Source organism: Mytilus trossulus, chromosome 4 (genome assembly GCF_036588685.1).
Source record: "Mytilus trossulus isolate FHL-02 chromosome 4, PNRI_Mtr1.1.1.hap1, whole genome shotgun sequence".
Lineage (NCBI taxonomy): Eukaryota > Metazoa > Mollusca > Bivalvia > Mytilida > Mytilidae > Mytilus > Mytilus trossulus.
The window spans coordinates 94306327-94326076 of record NC_086376.1 but is presented as its reverse complement, the minus strand read 5'-3'; the positions used below and the strand labels follow the sequence as shown (position 1 = coordinate 94326076).

General features: G+C 33.3%; 2 protein-coding genes across 2 annotated transcripts in view; one reads left to right on the top strand and one right to left on the bottom strand.

The window, feature by feature from the left end:
• Positions 1 to 1129, top strand: part of LOC134716376 (macrophage mannose receptor 1-like) — a 31997-nt gene extending 30868 nt beyond the window's left edge. Inside the window, exon 14 of the mRNA XM_063579345.1 lies at positions 385 to 1129. Coding sequence (XP_063435415.1) covers positions 385 to 467 — 83 coding nt within the window. The 3' untranslated portion in view covers positions 468 to 1129. The remainder of the gene's footprint in view (positions 1 to 384) is intronic.
• Positions 938 to 18068, bottom strand: LOC134716377 (uncharacterized). Its single transcript, XM_063579347.1, has 9 exons — positions 17700 to 18068; positions 16902 to 17004; positions 15581 to 15711; positions 14475 to 14580; positions 9710 to 9750; positions 6909 to 7016; positions 6222 to 6357; positions 4687 to 4823; positions 938 to 2289 (listed from the first exon to the last, which is right to left on the bottom strand). Exons 1-9 carry the CDS (start codon positions 17743 to 17745, stop codon positions 2150 to 2152), a joined length of 948 nt encoding a protein of 315 aa, XP_063435417.1. The 5' UTR covers positions 17746 to 18068; the 3' UTR covers positions 938 to 2149.
• Between the last annotated feature and the right edge of the window lie 1682 nt (positions 18069 to 19750).

Here is a 19750-nt window from a genome sequence, read left to right as displayed (position 1 = left end):
GAACTCCGAGGAAAATACAAAACGAAAAGTCCCTTATCAAACGGCAAAGTCAAAAGTTTAAACACATCAAACGAATGGGAAACAACTGTTATATTCCTGACTTGGTACAGTATTTTCTTGTGTCAAAATTGGTGGATAAAAACCTGGTTGAATCTATGAATGGGGAGTAACAAATGTTCTCAACTTGAAAGATTATACGAAATTAGACAAAGATGATATCATATCAAGTCGTCTTCAACATCGCAGTAATAATAAAGCCAGAGAAGATATCATCTTTGTCTAATTTCGTATAATCTTTCAAGTTGAGAACATTTATTACTCCCCATTCATAGATTTAAGTAAAAAAGTTGAAAGCATAATAAACATTTTTGTTTACACTTTCAGGTGGTGTATCATCCGTTAAAACAGACGTCATCACCATGGTAACAGTGTTGCTCGTGACATTGTTTGTGAAACGTTGTTTTTGAAATCTCCGTCTATAAAGATGATGACAATGTGACTATTTTTTCGTATTGTGAAAATGTGTAGAATGTTATGAGACCTGCCCTGTCTGGTAGAATCTTGTGCGTTTTAGATAATATAAACATTATGGCACAATCAATTTTGGCAATACAAGATACATGCCTACCAATACCGAACTCATCTTATATATATATATGCAAAACAAATATTCATTAAGAGAATAATCATTTTTAACGTATAATTTTGTAGTCAATAACAAGTTATTATCAGAATCATACCATCAATTGATGTTGTATAGACTATACTTTCGTATTATGTTTATTATAAAATCTTTATATAGTTTTAATATTTTTATCAAATTGTAGCCAGTAGGAGAAATGATTTTTTTCTTTTTAATAAGCTAATATTGTAAGCGACAATTCAAAAGATTTTTACAACTATACTTGAGTTTATCCCCAAAAAATAACGACAAATGTACTTTCAAATAATTTTATTATACATTTATATATTTTTACAACAACACATTATTTAATTATCATATATTACGTACATGCAATATTATGTGTGGAATTGTTACATGTGTATTAGCAGACTTGGTCTATGTGCGCTCTTAACAGAAATTGTCTCTACATCATATCATCATTTTGTTATTAAATTATTGACATCATTTCTGTTTCATTTCTTGACATGTCGAGAGAGACAAATATTCATATTCTAACTTAATAGATATAGGAAGATGTGGTATGAGTGTCAATGTAACAACTCTCGATCCAAATCAAAATTTGTAAAAATAAACAATTATAGGTCAATAACATTAACGGTACCAATTTTCCTGCACCAGATGCGCATTTCGACAATACATGTCTCTTCAGTGACGCTCGTGGCCAAAATGTTTGAAATCCAAAGCTTATATAAAAGATGAACAGCTATAATCCAAAAGGTCCAAAAAGTAAAGCCAAAACCGTGAAAGGAATCAGAGCTTGCATGAGGTCAAAGTAGGGTCTAAAACATGGAGCATTGGCTTACACCAAACAGAAAGGTATAAATGGCCCTCAAAATGATCAATGTAAAACCATTAAAACGCGAAAAGCAACGGTCTACTCCTAATAAAAAACGAGAACAACTATTGTAACACATACTGTTTCTCTCGAAATTTCCTTCGTAAATCTTTGAGATAATCGATAAATGATAATGCTTTAGCAAGCCAATTACACTAAAAGTTCACACGATATGTCAAAATTACGTCTAAGAGAAGATCTATTTACATTTTGGCGTGTCCAAAGCTCTTATCCAGATATACCTTCAGCAGTAGCATAGACAACTATAATATGAGTGCCAAGAATATATGAATATTTGAGGGGCTATGTACAAACAAAAAGGAACAAGAACAATAGCTTTCTCGAGAGAGTTGTAACATAATAGTTCCAAAACAAATCGATGTTTTCAAAATGTCTGCATTTAATGATACTTACCAAGAATATATCCAAACAGTGTAAGGATATTTCGATAACAGTTTAAAAACATTTCTTTGAGTATTTGATAATAATTGTGTATTCATACTTCAAGGTTACGCTCAATACTGTTTACTTAACTCCTTTGTCAAAAGTGGTGACGTTAAGATTTATTTAACAAAGATTTATTTGATACCGTTTTGCATCAAACTGAAAGCATTGACGGTTTTATAGTTTTATATTGCAAACCATAACAGAAGCAAACAACCAGTCCAAATATATGTGATAACTGAATGAGTGGATCCGTTATTTAACTGTGAAGACTTAATATTAGCCGATCTTCCATCAGGCTGTACAGCTGTTGTCTGGGTAGTTCCTGTAAATGTAACAAAGAAATAATTTATATCCAACTCAATCATTAAAAAATATCGCAAAAGAAAGCTACTTTGCCAACTCGGAGTTATCCAGGCTTGCTTTTGAAAATATGATGTCACGTTATGGTATGATGTTGAGACACCTATCTACCAGAGTCAGTAGGATGTACAGTTAAAATCACTTCTAACTTCTCATTGGAGCTGTCAGAATAATCTGTCATAGTACTGTTCTGAACTGTCCTAGAACAGTTCTAACTAGAACAGATCTACCCTAGAACTGTTCTAAGAAGAACTAAACAAATTAGTTCTAGGTAGAAAAAGAGGAACGAAAGATACCAGAGGGACAGTCAAACTCATAAATCAAAAATAAACTGACAAGGCCTAGCTTAAAACGAAAGAAGCCAAACAATAGAACAATAGAACACATGACACAACATAGAAAACTAAAGAATAAGCAATACAAACCCCACATAAAACTTGAAATGATGCTCGGGAAGGGTAAGCAGATCCTGATCCACATGTGGCACCCGTCGTGTTGCTTCCGTTGCTTACAAATCCGGTAAATAGTCGTATTCGATAGGTCACATTCATAACAGGGTAAGGAACATATCTGATATCATTTGTGAACGGTTATTTCATAACGGTCAACCAACTCGAGATGGCGTCCGTAAAATTTACTAAGGGATGATTTCAATTCGGAACTCTTGGTTTAATAACTTCCTTGTGAGCAGCAACTTTATAACAAGAAAATCATGATAGGAAAAGCAAGCACGGTACTATCGTATCAATTGGGAGATATATACCCCGTATGCAGGTACTGCTGGAATGTTGCTACTTAGAAATGGAAAGTTCACAATTGGAAAGCTGAAATCGTCTCTTTTGTAGTAAAGTTTTGTTTTCAACCGACCCTCATTGTCAATTTCTAGATGTAAGTTAAGTTATGAGGCTGACTTAACTGTATCTGTTGTATCCTTTATCTCTTGTTCGATGGCATGGATGCATTCCTGTATGAAGTCATCTTCATAATAATAAAGAAACAAGTCGGTAAGAAGAGCGGTACAACTGGTTCCCATTGGAATGCCGACAGTCTGTTGAAAAACACGACCTATGCACGTAACAAATATGTTGTCAATCAAAAAAGAACTGTCAGGATCAGTTCTAGGGTAGAATTGTCTAAAAGTTTTCTAAAATTGCTATAGGTAGAACTGTCCAAATTAGTTCTAGTCGTAGAACTGTCAGCAGAAGTGACCAAATCAGTTCTTACCTACGAACTTTCAGCAGAACTGACTGCATCAGTTCTAACCGTTGAACTGTCAGCTAGCAGAACTGTTTTAAACTGTTCTAGTCGTATATTTAAGGCAAAGAGTTCTTAAAATTGTTTTATAGATAGAACTGACTATATATATTCTAGCCGCAAAACTGACTATATAACTTTTCTAGTCGTAGAATTGACCAAACATTTGGTCAGTTATAGGTAGGACTGTCTAAAACTGTTCTAGTGTAGAACTGTCTCAGGAGCAGTACTAGGAAGAACTGTCTAAATCAGCTCGAGGTAGAACTGACAAAATCAGTTCTAAGTTAGAACTGTTTAAAAGGTGTGAGGGTGACAATTCTACATACTCTCCTAGAACAGTTCTCCTGACTGAGATTCTGACAGATTTGATGAGAGGTAGGAAGTGATCTGCACTGTAGATGTAACCTAGTAACATCCAAGAAAATGGTTATCCAAAGGATCAATAAGTTCACATGGATCGTATCTAACTTTACGGGTTTTAGAAACAATATCCTCGAATAAATTTAATAAGGATGAAATATTCTGTTTGTAACCATTTTCCCATAGAAACAGTCAAGTTTACATATCTATTAATGTGAACTACCGAATTAGACTATTAAACGGATTTGTTATAACATGAGCAATACGACGGGTGCCACTTGTGGAGCAGGATCTGCATACTCCTCCGGAGCACCTGAGATCACCCCTAGTTTTCGTGGGGTTCGTGTTGCTTATTCCTTAGTTTCAATGTTGTGTCATGTGTACTATTGTGTGTCTGTTTGTCTTTTTCATTTTTAGCCATGGCGTTGTCTTATTCTTTTTTTTATCTATGGGTTTGACTGTCCCTCTGGTACCTTTCGACTCTCTTTTAAAGAATTTATTGAAGGTTTTAATAAGCAATTTACAATAGGGAAAGAAAAATCATCCCGTTTGTCTAATATTATCGAAATTTTAGAAAGAACAGTTATTTATGTTTACATTTTTAGAGGTTCAGTCAGTATGAAATTTTTAAATTATGTCTCTAATTTTTTTGACTGTATGTAAAATGTATAGTGCGTGAATCAAGGTATATATGACACCTCAAAGCAGCGTATCATTAAGACCAACAAGTTATCGTGCCACATACCTGAGAGTGGGCAGTTGACTGTTCTGGAAATGATATCGATATACTTGATTTTTGTCCAATCAAAAAACTCGAATGCATCCTGGGAGCACAAACGTCGAATAACATTACCAACACAATCGAACATACCATGGATCTTTCTACAAAATATAATAAAAAGTACAGAAATCTTCATAAACTACGATTATAAATCACTAGTTTTCATTTTTGAACCTTCAAAAGGCAGGAGGATTTCGTTTTTAATATTCTGGCATGGTAATAACTGGAAAAAATTACGTTTCCCAATACATGAATACGAATACTTCATTAAATATAATTTTGTTTCATATGCAGTGTATTTCATAAAAAATACAGGATGGCAATGAATAGAATATTCATTTAAATGCAGGATGATGTAGAAACATGTTGTGTATCTAATTTAAACAGATTTTCACAGTTTAGCAAACGAAATTGATAAACCGTACTAGAAACAGGTAAAAATAAATATTTCATCCGCAAAACAATCATCCCACTCCTAGGATATCAAATGGGTCGTCCTTCAGAATTATAACGTATACAATATTTCTGTACATTCTATAACATGGATACCTATGGATCTTCAGAACGCTGTCACTGTTGCACCATTATATTCTGCTCTACTTCATCATCGTTGTATTTAATTGTACGTTTCTCACTTTCGAATAAAATTTCATGTTCTGCTCAAAATTATACATTAATGGTTGGTTGGCCCAAAATCTGTTTTTGAAAGTGTTTAAAGTTTTTGCTGATATAACTTCTTCATGGAGGTTGTTCTATAGTTTCGTTGAGTAACCTCTTATTGTTTAGATGTGTTGAGCATCTCTAGTAACCATTTGTTACTCTAGTGTCGTAAAACCCTGTCAATAACTTGTGCACTTCTGTGTTTCTCTAGTGTCGTATAACCCGGTCAATAACTTGTGCACTTCTATTTTACTCTAGTGTCGTAAAACCCTTTCAATAACTTGTGCACTTCTATCATGTCACATCGTAAAAGGCGGAAACGGAGTGTTTGGAAGCTTGAGTTTTCGTAAACGGTCTTCGTATGTCAAGTCTCTCATTGTAGGCAGCATTTTGGTCGCTCTTGTTTTACCATTCTCAATGCTTGTAATGTCAGCCTTGCTGTAGGGTGGCCATATGCTTTTTGCATACTCCATATTCGGTCTTACAAGTGCCTTGAATAGATGTAAATATGTGGTTGTCTAGGTGGACAAAGGAACAGCTGGTGAGACCTGATTAGCTTATTAACTTGGTTTTGAATATAATTTGCAAATATCAGATTCGTGTTAATAGTTACACCAATATCTTTTTCTTATTCAACATGTTCAAGGTTAGTGCGAACGCCTCTGGTCGACTGTTTCTCTAAATAATTTGATATCGTCTGAGATCATGAATACATTGGATATAACATTGTTCGTCAAGTCGTTAATGAATAAAACGAATAAAACATGTACAAAATCGCAACTTTAGCACGACATATTTATACGAAATTTGGTAGAACGTTAATATTTCAAAATACTTACTTGCACACTGTATTTACTGGTGATTGGGATTCTGCTTCAATTATTGGTTCTTCTTCCACATATTGATTTTGACAGTTTCTTGCAGCTTTGATGTATCTCTCGGATTCAAAACATTCCTTCCCAAATTTTATATATCCTATAATCAGTAACATTGATTCATTTAGTCAGTGATAAATTAAAAGGGTACATTGTAAATTATGCAAAGTGCTAATCAACTCTGCAATATTTTTCTGCTAATCATTCTTCCATTTAATGTTGCTTTCAACTCTTCTAATCTTGAATATCATCCCACATGCTATTGTTCATATAAAGATAAGGAGATGAGTGCATATTAAGGCTACAGTAGCATACCGGTGTTTAAAAGTAATAAATCGGTTCAGAGAATACAATTCAAGGTTACATAACGAAACGAAGGGAAATACATCAACTATAAGAAATGAGACTATCAAGTAGTAACCAAATTAAGTGCATGAATATATAAGATGTAAGCAATTAAAGGTCAGTCAGATTATGGAACGTGTCGGCATAATTAAACTCCATTAAAATTATATTATAGATTTTAAATAAGTGTAATAAATATAGTATGTAGTCCGTAGCGACTGAAATTTCGGCTGAATTAGTATTTTTGTAAATGTCAAAGTATTCCACTGTCATATTTTGGTGTATGTTTAATTGAACTGATTTTACCTGTTCGGAAGTTATCACCACATACAAAGTTTGAGATGTCTCTGACAGTTCTCAACCCCTTTCTGTATTGGTCAAATTGAGGTATTTCTTTCGTAATATTGGCACATTAAATGTAACCGGGAAACTGGCTACTGATTTAAAGTTGATAACGAGCTGCAACCCACGACCGGTTGCAGATGCTGGCGATGCCAACATTGACGATAACTAGGATCTAGTCACTTGACTGAGAATACTCGCTTTAACTCCACTTGTAGAATTAGACACAAGTCCTATGCAGTAGTTAACAGTTTAATGATTCAGGATGGAATACATGTAGTTTTACAAAATGTTACAAATTGATGTTCTTTTACACATTGACATATTGATACAACTGAACAAATCGAGCGGATGTTGCCAGTACGAATGCCCGACTCTCACTGAAGTTTAGAACTTCAGAAAACATATTTAAATCAAGAATTTACATGGTGACAATTAAATAATAGAAACGAGATTACAAAATGACAATGAAATAATACGATAAGAATTAACAAAAGATTATAACAAAAATCTGTCGAATGAGCTTTTAGGCTAAATAGCGGCGTAATTGAAATGACTAAAGGATTAATTATTCTTTACGTAAGAAAACTTAAGAACTCTGTAAAGCTGTGACTTTATCTATTATTTACAAAAAGAATTATCTTGAAACAAATTTCTGACTTTGTGAAAGTATACTTGACACTTAATTATTACTTATGATACAAAAAGCTTTACAAAGAAAAATCGTTACATCATAATGAAATTACTTTGACGGACAAATATTGCAAATAAAATGATTTCGATAAAACAATGAATAGTTTAACAATGAAATGACATTTTATGACCGTACTGTTTGTCAACGAAAGTTCAAAAGTATCATATTTCTGAAGAATACCCTTTTCACACAGTTCCAAATGAAGATGCATAATTTACACAAATTATCCCTATCACAGATTCCCTCCCCTTTGAAATCCAAAGCGTCCCCGCTTTGTGGTTGAATTAGACTATCTTCTGTGGTAATGTCTGTTTCCTCGAAAATGTTTGTTGCTATTTGCTGATTGATCGTTTGTCTGTTGTCGAATCGATTTTAAGCGATTATTTTCATTCGATAATATTTGAATAGTTTTATAGAGTTCATCATGACGCCAAATGAGTCGGTCCTTCTCGATTTTGTGTTTTTCTTCCTGTTCTGTAATCCATGTTTGAGTTTGCTTGTTAAGACCGGTTATTATGTTAACAAAATTTTCACCATCACTGAGTTTGGATTTTAGTTGAGAAACTTTGTCTGAATACTGTTTGATAGTTTTTGAATCTTGAATTGCTGATTCTTCTTTTTGCTTCTTTAAGTTTGTGTTTTCAAGCTCGAACTCTGATAGTTGGTCTTGCAATTTTGTGATATCCTGTCTGTGCACGACTTTACATTCTTGCAGTTGACGTTTTACGGACTTTAGTTCGGAACGAATAATGAAAGTAACGTCCAAACAATTTTGAAAAGATGTAGATCTTATGCCTGAGAATGGCAACACGCACATTGCATTTTTTCTTTCAAAATATTCATTAAGTCTTTTGGTATCGTGTTCTTTTTTACGATGTGATTTCTGGACGCGCTGTAAATTGTTTGAAGATTGATTTGATTTATTCCAACACTGCCTTGAATAATGTCCGAATTTGTTGCATTTGAAGCACTGTTTATCGATTGCTGAACAAGTCCCAAAGCGATGATTGTGTAATCCACATCTGACACACATACGATTTTGACTGGAATAAAATGTCCAAGTGCGCCATTGAGGTCGAAAACTATATTCCATCGCTGAATTAACGAAGATGACGGGAACTAGCAATCAAAATGTCACTTGCTGCTTGAGATACTGGTACCGTGTGTCGAACTAAAAAGTCGACACGCCTCTGGGTTACCTCCACCATAAATGTAACCGGGAGACTGGCTACTGATTTAAAGTTGATAACGAGCTGCAACCCACGACCGGTTGCAGATGCTGGCGATGCCAACATTGACGATGACTAGGAGCTAGTCACTTGACTGAGAATACTCGCTTTAACTCCACTTGTAGAATTAGACACAAGTCCTATGCAGTAGTTAACAGTTTAATGATTCAGGATGGAATACATGTAGTTTTACAAAATGTTACAAATTGATGTTCTTTTACACATTGACATATTGATACAACTGAACAAATCGAGCGGATGTTGCCAGTACGAATGCCCGACTCTCACTGAAGTTTAGAACTTCAGAAAACATATTTAAATCAAGAATTTACATGGTGACAATTAAATAATAGAAACGAGATTACAAAATGACAATGAAATAATACGATAAGAATTAACAAAAGATTATAACAAAAATCTGTCGAATGAGCTTTTAGGCTAAATAGCGGCGTAATTGAAATGACTAAAGGATTAATTATTCTTTACGTAAGAAAACTTAAGAACTCTGTAAAGCTGTGACTTTATCTATTATTTACAAAAAGAATTATCTTGAAACAAATTTCTGACTTTGTGAAAGTATACTTGACACTTAATTATTACTTATGATACAAAAAGCTTTACAAAGAAAAATCGTTACATCATAATGAAATTACTTTGACGGACAAATATTGCAAATAAAATGATTTCGATAAAACAATGAATAGTTTAACAATGAAATGACATTTTATGACCGTACTGTTTGTCAACGAAAGTTCAAAAGTATCATATTTCTGAAGAATACCCTTTTCACACAGTTCCAAATGAAGATGCATAATTTACACAAATTATCCCTATCACACATTCCATGACAGGCCCTGTACATTCATTAAACACGTCCATCACTCTATAAAATATTCATATTATAAAAGTCATTTTCCTCACAATCACTGATCAACACCAACTACAGCATAAAAAATATTTTTGTTTCTAGCCAAAGAAGCTAAACAATGAAGACATTTTTTTATAGAGATTTTCAAGTTTGAAGGAAAATTCCATTGTTTATTAATCCTTTGAAGGTAGAAAAGAATCGACTTTTGTTTACAGAGTCTACGAAGTTTAAACAAAGCAAATTTTGTTTGTAGAGCAAAAGAATCTTGAAAAAAACTTTTTTATATGAATTTGAAACTAGCGGCTCTAAAGAGCCTGTGTCGCTTACCTTGGTCTATGTGAATATTAAACAAAGAAAGCAGATGGATTCATGACAAAATTGTGTTTTTTGTGATGATGATGTGTTTGTTCATCTTACTTTACTGAACATTCTTGCTGCTTACGATTTTCCCTATCTATAATGAACTTGGTACAATAGTTTCAGTGGAAAAATTTAGTAAAAATTACAAATTTTATGAAAATTGTTAAAAATTTACTATAAAGGACAATAACTCCTTAGGGGTCAATTGACCATTTTGGTTATGTGACTTATTTTAAGCATCACTTGGCGTCTGTCGTCCGTCGTCGTCCGTCGTCGTTAACTTTTACAAAAAATTTCTACTCTGAAACTACTGGGCAAAATTTAACAAAACATGGCCAAAATCATTATTAGAGTATCTAGTTTAAAAATTGTGTTCGGTGATGGCCGACACGGCTAAAAATAGAACATAGGGGTAAAATGCAGTTTTTGGCTTATAACTCAAAAACCAAAGCTTTTAGAGCAAATCTGACAGTGGTAAAATTGTTTATCAGGTCAAGATCTATCTGCCCTGAAATTTTCAGATGAATCGAACAACCCGTTGTTGGGTTGCTGCCCCTGAATTGGTAATTTTAAGGAAATTTTACTGTTTTAGGTTATTATCCTGAATATTGTTATAGATAGAGATAAACTGTAAACAGCAATCAAAGAACCTTTGTGAGCACGCTCACATACCCCACGTCTTCATATTGTCACTGGAGAAACAAAATCTCACTTCGCAAGTAAAGTGAACACAATCTTCACATATTCATCCTAATTTCAGTATTTTTGGGGAATTTAAATTCCAAGCGAGAGGAGCCAACAGAATATATATAGTGAGGCAAATATGTTCAAAGGGGCGTAACTCCTGGAAAAAAATTGAATCGCAATTTCCCGTCGATATGCACAACTACATAGTACGTCCTTATTATCTGAAAAGGTTTCGTGAAATTCTGTTGTGTGGTTTCAGAGGAGTTGCGATGACAAACTGTTGCAGTAGTACATTAAAGTAAATTAGTTCAAAGGGGCTTAACTCCTAGAAAAAAAATTGAATCGCAATTTCCCGTTGATATGCACAACTGCATAGTATGTCCTTATTATCTGAAAAGGTTTCGTGAAATTCTGTTGTGTGGTTTAAGAGGAGTTGCGATGACAAACTGTCGCAGTAGCACATTAAAGTAAATAAGTTCAAAGGGGGGTAACTCCTAGAAAAAAAATTGAATCGTAATTTCCCGTCGATATGCACAACTACATAGTACGTCCTTATTATCTGAAAAGGTTTCGTGAAATTCTGTTGTGTGGTTTCAGAGGAGTTGCGATGACAAACTGTTGCAGTAGTACATTAAAGTAAATAAGTTCAAAGGGGCTTAACTCCTAGAAAAAAAATTGAATCGCAATTTCCCGTCGATATGCATTACTGCATAGTATGTCCTTATTATCTGAAAAGGTTTCGTGAAATTCTGTTGTGTGGTTTTAGAGGAGTTGTGATGACAAACTGTCGCAGTAGCACATTAAAGTAAATAAGTTCAAAGGGGGGTAACTCCTAGAAAAAAAATTGAATCGTAATTGCCCGTCGATATGCACAACTACATAGTACGTCCTTATTATCTGAAAAGGTTTCGTGAAATTCTGTTGTGTGGTTTCAGAGGAGTTGCGATGACAAACTGTTGCAGTAGTACATTAAAGTAAATAAGTTCAAAGGGGCTTAACTCCTAGAAAAAAAATTGAATCGCAATTTCCCGTCGATATGCATAACTGCATAGTATGTCCTTATTATCTGAAAAGGTTTCGTGAAATTCTGTTGTGTGGTTTTAGAGGAGTTGTGATGACAAACTGTCGCAGTAGCACATTAAAGTAAATAAGTTCAAAGGGGGGTAACTCCTAGAAAAAAAAATTGAATCGCAATTTCCCGTCGATATGCACAACTACATAGTATGTCCTTATTATCTGAAAAGGTTTCGTGAAATTATGTTGTGTGGTTTGAGAGGAGTTGCGATGACAAGAAAGGACTGACGGACGGACGGACGGGTCAAAAACATTATACCCTCCTCAACCCTTTGCGTGGGGTATAATAATGTTCAGCAAAGTAAGATTTACAAATAAGTCAACATGACCGACATGGTCAGTTGACCCCTTTAGGAGTTATTGCCCTTTATAGTCTATTTTTAACCATTTTCGTAAATCTTAGTAATCTTTTACAAAAAACTTCTCTGAAACTACTGGGCCAAATTAATCCAAACTTGGCCACAATCATCTTTGGAGTATCTAGTTTAAAAATTGTGTTCGGTGACCCAGCCATCCAACCAATATGGCTGCCACAGCTAAAAATAGAACATAGGGGTAAAATGCAGTTTTGGGCTGTTAACTCAAAAACCAAAGCATTTAGAGCAAATCTGACATGAAGTAAAATTGTTTATCAGGTCAAGATCTATCTGCCCTGAAATTTTCAGATAAATAGGACAACCCGTTTTTGGGTTGCTGCACCTGAATTGGTATTTTTAATGATATTTTGCTGGGTTTTTTTATCATCTTGAATATTATTATAGGTAGAGATAAACTGTAAACAGCAATAATGTTCAGCAAAGTAAGATTTACAACTAAGTCATATGACCGAAATGGTCAATTGACCCCCAAAGGAGTTATTGTCCTTTATAGTCAATTTTTAACAATTTTCATAAAGTTTGTAAATTTTTACTACCATTTTCCTCTGAAACTACTGGGCCAAGCCAAGTTCATTATAGATAGAGATAATTGTAAGCAGCAAGAATGTTCAGTAAGGTAAGATTTACAAACACATCACCATCACCAATCCACAATTGTGTCATGAATCCATCTGCTTCATTGTTTACTTTAATATTCACATAGACCAAGGTGAGCGACACAGGCTGTTTAGAGCCTCTAGTTAGGTCTTACTTTGCTTTGCTGTACACTATTGCTGTTTACAGTTTATCTCTATCTATAATAATATTCAAGATAATAAAAAAAACGGCAAAATTTCCTTAAAATTACCAATTCAGGGGCAGTAACCGGTTGCCCAATCCATTTTAGGGCAGATAGATCTTGACCTGATAAACAATTGTACCAGTGTCAGATTTGCTCTTAATGCTTTGGTTTTTGAGTTATAAGCCCCAAAACTGCATTTTACGCCTATGTTCTATTTTTAGCCATGGCGGCTATCTTGGTTGGTTGGCCGAGTCACTGAACACATTTTTTAAACTATATACCCCAATGATGATTGTGGCTAAGATTGGTTTAATTTTGCCCAGTAGTTTCAGAGGAGAAGAGTTTTGTAAAAGTTAACGACGACGGACACCGGTACATAGAACTTACGCAGTTAAATAATCTACTTTTGTTTATAGAACCTTAATAGATCAAATAAACGACTTGTTTTCAAAGATTATACATTTATACTTTAGTTATAGAGAATAGGAAATTCAGAACAAGAGTTTAAAATCGCTTATGTTTAGGTGTCAGACCACCATTTACTCCCTCCAACTTACAAGGTAAAAGTAGCCCTACTCTGACACAATATATTGCTTTAGATGTCATTGTTGATCATTGTTTACTTTAAATAACCGACACATTTGTAAAAATAAAACTTTTGGTGAAAGAGAAATCTATTTAGACCATTTTGAGCCAAAATTCACTTGTCTATGAGTTTGCATTAAAAAATCAGGATTAATGCGGTACAAGGTATACTAATTGAAGATTTCCAGAAATATTTGTGGAGTAGTTATTTTTCCAAAGGCAATTCTTTCTTAGAAGATTTTAAACATGGTTTGAAAATTGGCATGTAGAAAGGGGATACATGAACAATTCATGATAAACCTGTTTTTTAAAGTTAAACTTCAGGTAAAATATTTAGATTAGTGAAAAAATGCAAAATTTGGTTGAACAGATAGGGATTTTTAATTGGTGGTCTGACACAGGCACTTGTCTCAGAAAAAAAAATCCTATATACCTTGTTATATTAAGGTATATAGGGAAAAAAATTCTAAGTGGCTGAGGAAATTTTTTTTCTGAGACAAGTGCCTGTGTGGTCTGACACCTTTATCAATTGTTCTGATCCGATATTTTTATTATTATCATAGAAATACATTTTGTCAGCATTTACAATCTTTTAGAGAATAAGACGTAGTTCGATTAAACATCTTAATCCGTTAGATATGAGAGTGTAAGGTTTTTTTTAAAATCATTTACTGAAATAAAATTTTGAATATTTTAAAAAATTTAATAAAAAAAGAAAAAAAGAAAAAATAAGATATGAAAACTCTTTTTTCAAATTTTGAATTCTTTTAAAAAGTGTTACACATAGAGATATTGATTGTTTATATTGTATAAGAAAAAGAGAAAAAATGTTATATAGATTAGTTAAACCTTATTGTCTTATCAAAATCACTTACGAGCATATTTTCTCTAGTTGATGTTCCGTTGGGTAATGCTCCAAGGAATTCAGGTTTTGTCCAACAAAGAGTTGGGTACATTCCATGATCTTATCTAAGCTACAATCTGTGTAAAAGATAGAATGATGAGTTATTTAGTGATGCTTTTGGATACTGAAATATATCTTTAAAATTTATGAAATATTTTTAGCGTTAGAGTAAGAGGTACTAGGATTTATTCACTCTTTTTTCAAATACTCATAACACATGACCTAATTTCGGTTTGTTTCAGCGATTTTGTCTGTTTTATAGCATTTTGACCCTACTTTGCATTTATTGAAAAGCATCAAATGTGCTTTACTAATGTAAAAAGTGTTAAATCCTGTGCTGTATTCATATATTTTTTCATTTATATAAGAGGTAAAAGGAAGGGTGTTGAGAATAACAGTCATTCAGTGTAAACCTGTCGCACATGCGCAATTGTTTTTCTTTGAGAATGATAGGTATAAGTTTTGATCTTTTTTGTGAAGGGCAAGAAAGTCTGTTGGTTAGAGCAACAGTAAAATCCATATAGTCTTTATTACTAAATGAGGGACAAAAGACACCAGAGGGACAGTCAAAATCACAAATTGAAAATAAACTGACAACGCCATGGCTAAAAATAAAAAGACAAACAGACAAATAATAGTACAGTACAGAAGAACATTATAACATAAAAAACTTAAGACTTAAGCAACAAGAACGCTACCAAAAACTTGGGTTGATCTCATGTGCTCCAGAAGGGTAAGCAGATTATGCTTCACATGTTGCACCCGTCGTGTTGCTTATGTCATAACAAATCCGGTGAATAGTCTAATTCGGTAGGTCACATTCGTGAAAATGGAACTGTTAACCGTTATCACCGTGTATCATCGTACAGTGGATATAGGTACTAACCAAGCGGACGTGGTTATTGTGTATGCATTTATGAAAGACGTTTGGTGGATAAGATGGAAAAAACTATTGAAGCCCAAAGTCAAAGAGCTATAGTGTGGCGTGTCCTCTTACCAGTATGATAACTATCTGTTAATAAATTCTGATACCCGTGACGTGGGATATTTACATAGATATTTACAAAGAAAAATTACCATCTTCTGCTTTGTTTTCCCCACAAAGTGAGAATACTGATGTCTCTATGGAATTTACACCAAACATGACGTCATCACCTTCACAGGCAGCTTTGTGTGGAGCTATGCAGGTTTTGAATGTTGAAACAAGTCTACAAGTATATACAAATACAAGCCTCATGATAAATCGAGATATCATCATCTTGTTTATGTCGAAATAAATTGAATTCTAATTTGCATAAAATGAAGATAGATATATAGGAAGATGTGGTGTAAGTGTCAATAAAAGTAAACCATTATAGGTTAATGTACGGCCTTCAACACGGAGCCTTGGCTCACGACGAACAACAAGCTATAAAGGACCCCAACATTACTAGTGTAAAATCATTCAAACCGGAAAACCAACGGTCTAATCTATATAAAAAACGAGAAACGAGAAACACGTATAAAAACATAAACAAACGACAACGTATGTACATCAGATTCCTAAATTAGGACAGGCACAAACATTTGCAGCAGGATTAAACGTTTTAATGGTACCAAACCTTATCCCTTTTTCTGAAACAATAGCATTACATCACAACATAGAAAAACCACCCGATAAAATATTAATTGGAAGGTTTATAAAGGCTTAAACGTATTTTTAAGTAGCATAATTTGATAAATATGCAAGATTTTTTTATTGTCAAATGACCTCCTGAGTGGATACGCAATATATGTATCATTTCCTTTAATATGGAATCGCATATATTTTTCAGTCATTCCGTCTGAAGCGCGTTTCTTTAATAAAAACGTGTCTAGCGTAAAAGTCATAGGCCTAGTATATCTTTGATGAGGTTTTTGTTTGTTACACGTATTGATATATATTTTCTTTGTCTTTATATTTTCTTCATTGTGAGTGAGGATGTATTATACTTTAAAAAAAAATAGTATCCTTTATTATATTATGTGCATTTTATTATTATACGTTACAAAACAGATAAGTTGGCGTAACTCGTTGGGTCAATCTGGAACATGTTCAATCTATTTGTTTTACCTTCAACGATTGGGCTATATCAACCGTTTGCACAAGCAGCAATTATGGCACATAGGACATATAGTGTAACAATAAAACAGTGAGTAAATAAACATATATAGATACCACTTGAAATTATTGGACGACGATAAAAGAATAACTGGTATTTGATCGACCGATAGGCATATTGTGTTCGTGTAGCTCTCTGCTATATCCCCCTTTCAAACAAAAAACTACAGAAACAAACAAAAAACTACACACTTACCCTCACAAAGTTCCTAGAATAGAGAAACAGAGTAGAAAAGAAATGATCAGTAGTTTACTTACTTGCAAACTGAGTGTGCATCAGGCAAAGACTCCGTATTGGACAAAGGTTGGAGAGCCAATATACAGTTGGATATAGCATTTCTATCACACACTCCATATACCACTGTAAAACATATAAAAAAACATATACTCTACATGTATATTATTTTTTCTGTTATACTCTCTTAAATTATTTAAAATAATGATATGTTTATCTAAGATTTCACGTATATTTTTTGTGAATAATTAGCATCATTGAACATTTCTTTTTATAAATACATTTAATATGTAGATTTTACCATGCAAACGATCTGTCAAGAACAAGGCAGAAACACGAAACACGGCCAAAAGACAAACAACAGTATAAAACCCAATATAGAAAACTAAAGGCTGAGCAACACAAATCCCACAAAAAAACCTTAGATGGTAACAGATGCTTCCGATGGGTTAAGCAGTTCCTGCTCCAAATGTTGCACCCAACTTAACGCTCATGTAAGTACAAATCCGGTAATACGTCTGATTCGTTATTTCGAATTCGAAGAAAACAATACAAATTGTGATTATGACATCTGGAGCATACCCGTTGTCATCTGTGAATCAATTATTCCAGAGGCAAACCGTCTCATGATGGTGTCCGTAAAATATTTGAAGGATAGATTTCAACTTTAGTTCTAAATGAAGAAGTTCCTTTCAAAATGTGAAGAAATCTGACTTCAGAAAAAAAGAAAAACATTTCAGTATGTGAATTAAAACTTAAAAAACTGAACCGTCAACAAATCATTTTCGGTATATTTATCTGTAAATTAAAAAAAAACTTACCAGTAAGAACGTTCAGTATAAATAACACTGAAATGGTCTCTTCCATTGTGGACTTCGTAATAACAAAACCTTATGACTACAACGAGAGCACCATTTAGCGCCTACAGCTCTTTATACATTGTATTTATAGCTTCTACTAGCTTATTTATAACTAGAACAAATAATGATCTTGCTTTATAATTTTTGTGTCCAACTCCAATTCATTTGCCCATTTTCTCCATTTTCTCCATTATCATCGAACAATTGAAAACAAATCTAAAATGCATTTTACCCTTTGTTATAAAGACAACTGCGTACTTGAAGATTTTAATAAAACTGGTCCTAATTGCCATCCACTAAGAATTGACAAGTACCTAAGACTTGTTGAAATGTTCAAAGGGAGAATCAGATTAATTTGCATCTTTCACTTAGCATATAAGCCTATAAAGTCAAGTATATATGACAATTTCCGGTACTTAACCTGTAACAAATAATTGTGTTTACATATCATGTTTATATCTATGATTACTTCACGTTAATACTTTCAATGATTCTCATCCTTATATTTTAGCGGCAGAAACAGGAGATATCGATGATGGTGAAGGGTCTTGTAGGGATGTGGACAATATCAGAGATCCTCGTGAATGTTTCCGTTTTAAGTTGCAAATTTCTTCCTTTGCTAAAATGATTGCTTTTAGATTTCTAAGAATGAGGTAAATGCACAACAAAACCTTGTATAAATCCCAAAATAAATAAAAAAATGATTAAAGCGTTCATTAAAGCTTTTACCTTTACCTACATACTCCGATACACTTGACTGTAACACAGTTGTTTTTATCAATATAGTCCATTTGATTTCTATAAATCTTCAGATATTTAAAATTCTTAAAAAATCATTTTTACTAATAAAGAATTTTTTTCTTCATGTGTGTTAATGTTTGATACATACGAACTCTGACTATGAATATCATAATTTTGAACCAATAATAAAAAAAAAGTTACTCATTGGCTCTCTGTGTTACTTCTATTTTTTTTAATATAAAATACTCAATGGAGTATGTATGAATATTGTAACAGCCTTCCATTCAAAACAAAAACATTAGACATGTGCTTTAAACCTGTTTCATTGTACCATGTGACTTTACTCATTTACATAACTCTGGTCATGTGATTACTGAGTTTCAGTCTGTTTGCATGCTTTTGTATTTCTCATTGCATACCGAAAGCTCAGTAATCGCATGACCAGAGTGATTTAAATGAGTAAAGTCACATGGTACAATAAAACAGGTTTAAAGCACATGTCTAATGTTTTTGTTATGAATGGAAGGCTGTTACGCTGCTCATACTTACTCCATTGAGTATTTTATATTAAAAAATTGGAAGTAACATAGAGAGCCAATGAGTAACTGAGCCAATGAGTAACTTTTTTTTATTATAGGTTCAAAATTACGATATTCATAGTCAGAGTTCGTATGTATCATACATTAACACATATGAAGAAAAAATTCTTTATTAGTAAAATTGAATTTGTAAGAATTAATTTCTGAAGATTTATAGAAATCAAACGGACTATAATGTAATAATTTAAAAAAGATTTAACACCAGACTTTACCAAAAGGTTGTCACCACTGATGTGATATATGATATATGTGTACATGCTTAACCATTCTTGTTTTGAAATGTTTGGACATTCTGTGATGGGTCATTGGAAATCATCTAATTTTACATTCCATCATAGAGCAGTAACCCTCTGTCAAGGCTGTTAAGCTGTCAAGGCCATGATATGAATTGCAAGCTCAAAAATCTCATATCACCTAGTATATATATTTTCCATATACAAGCGCTAATGGAATGTTACAACATAGAAATGGAAAATTCACAATGGGGAAGCTGAAATCAGAATTTGTTATGTTAATTTTACTATCATGTTGTCAGGCTCAACCGATCATCATAGTCAATTTCAAGATGGAAGTCAAACAATGAGGCAGATTTAACTGTATTTGTTATACGAACTTGTATCCTTTATTTCAAGTTCGAATGGATAGATGCATACAACATGATCATCAGTCAAA

What these genes read in the sequence shown, in the direction of transcription:
- LOC134716377 (XM_063579347.1), bottom strand. Translation starts at nt 17,745, where the DNA reads ATGGAAGAGACCATTTCAGTGTTATTTATACTGAACGTTCTTACTG. An exon ending in TGGTGATAACTTCCGAACAG is followed by an intron (nt 6,358 to 6,908) that starts GTAAAATCAGTT and finishes TACTGATTATAG; the next exon opens with GATATATAAAATTTGGGAAG. An exon ending in CCAGTAAATACAGTGTGCAA is followed by an intron (nt 4,824 to 6,221) that starts GTAAGTATTTTG and finishes TATATTTTGTAG; the next exon opens with AAAGATCCATGGTATGTTCG.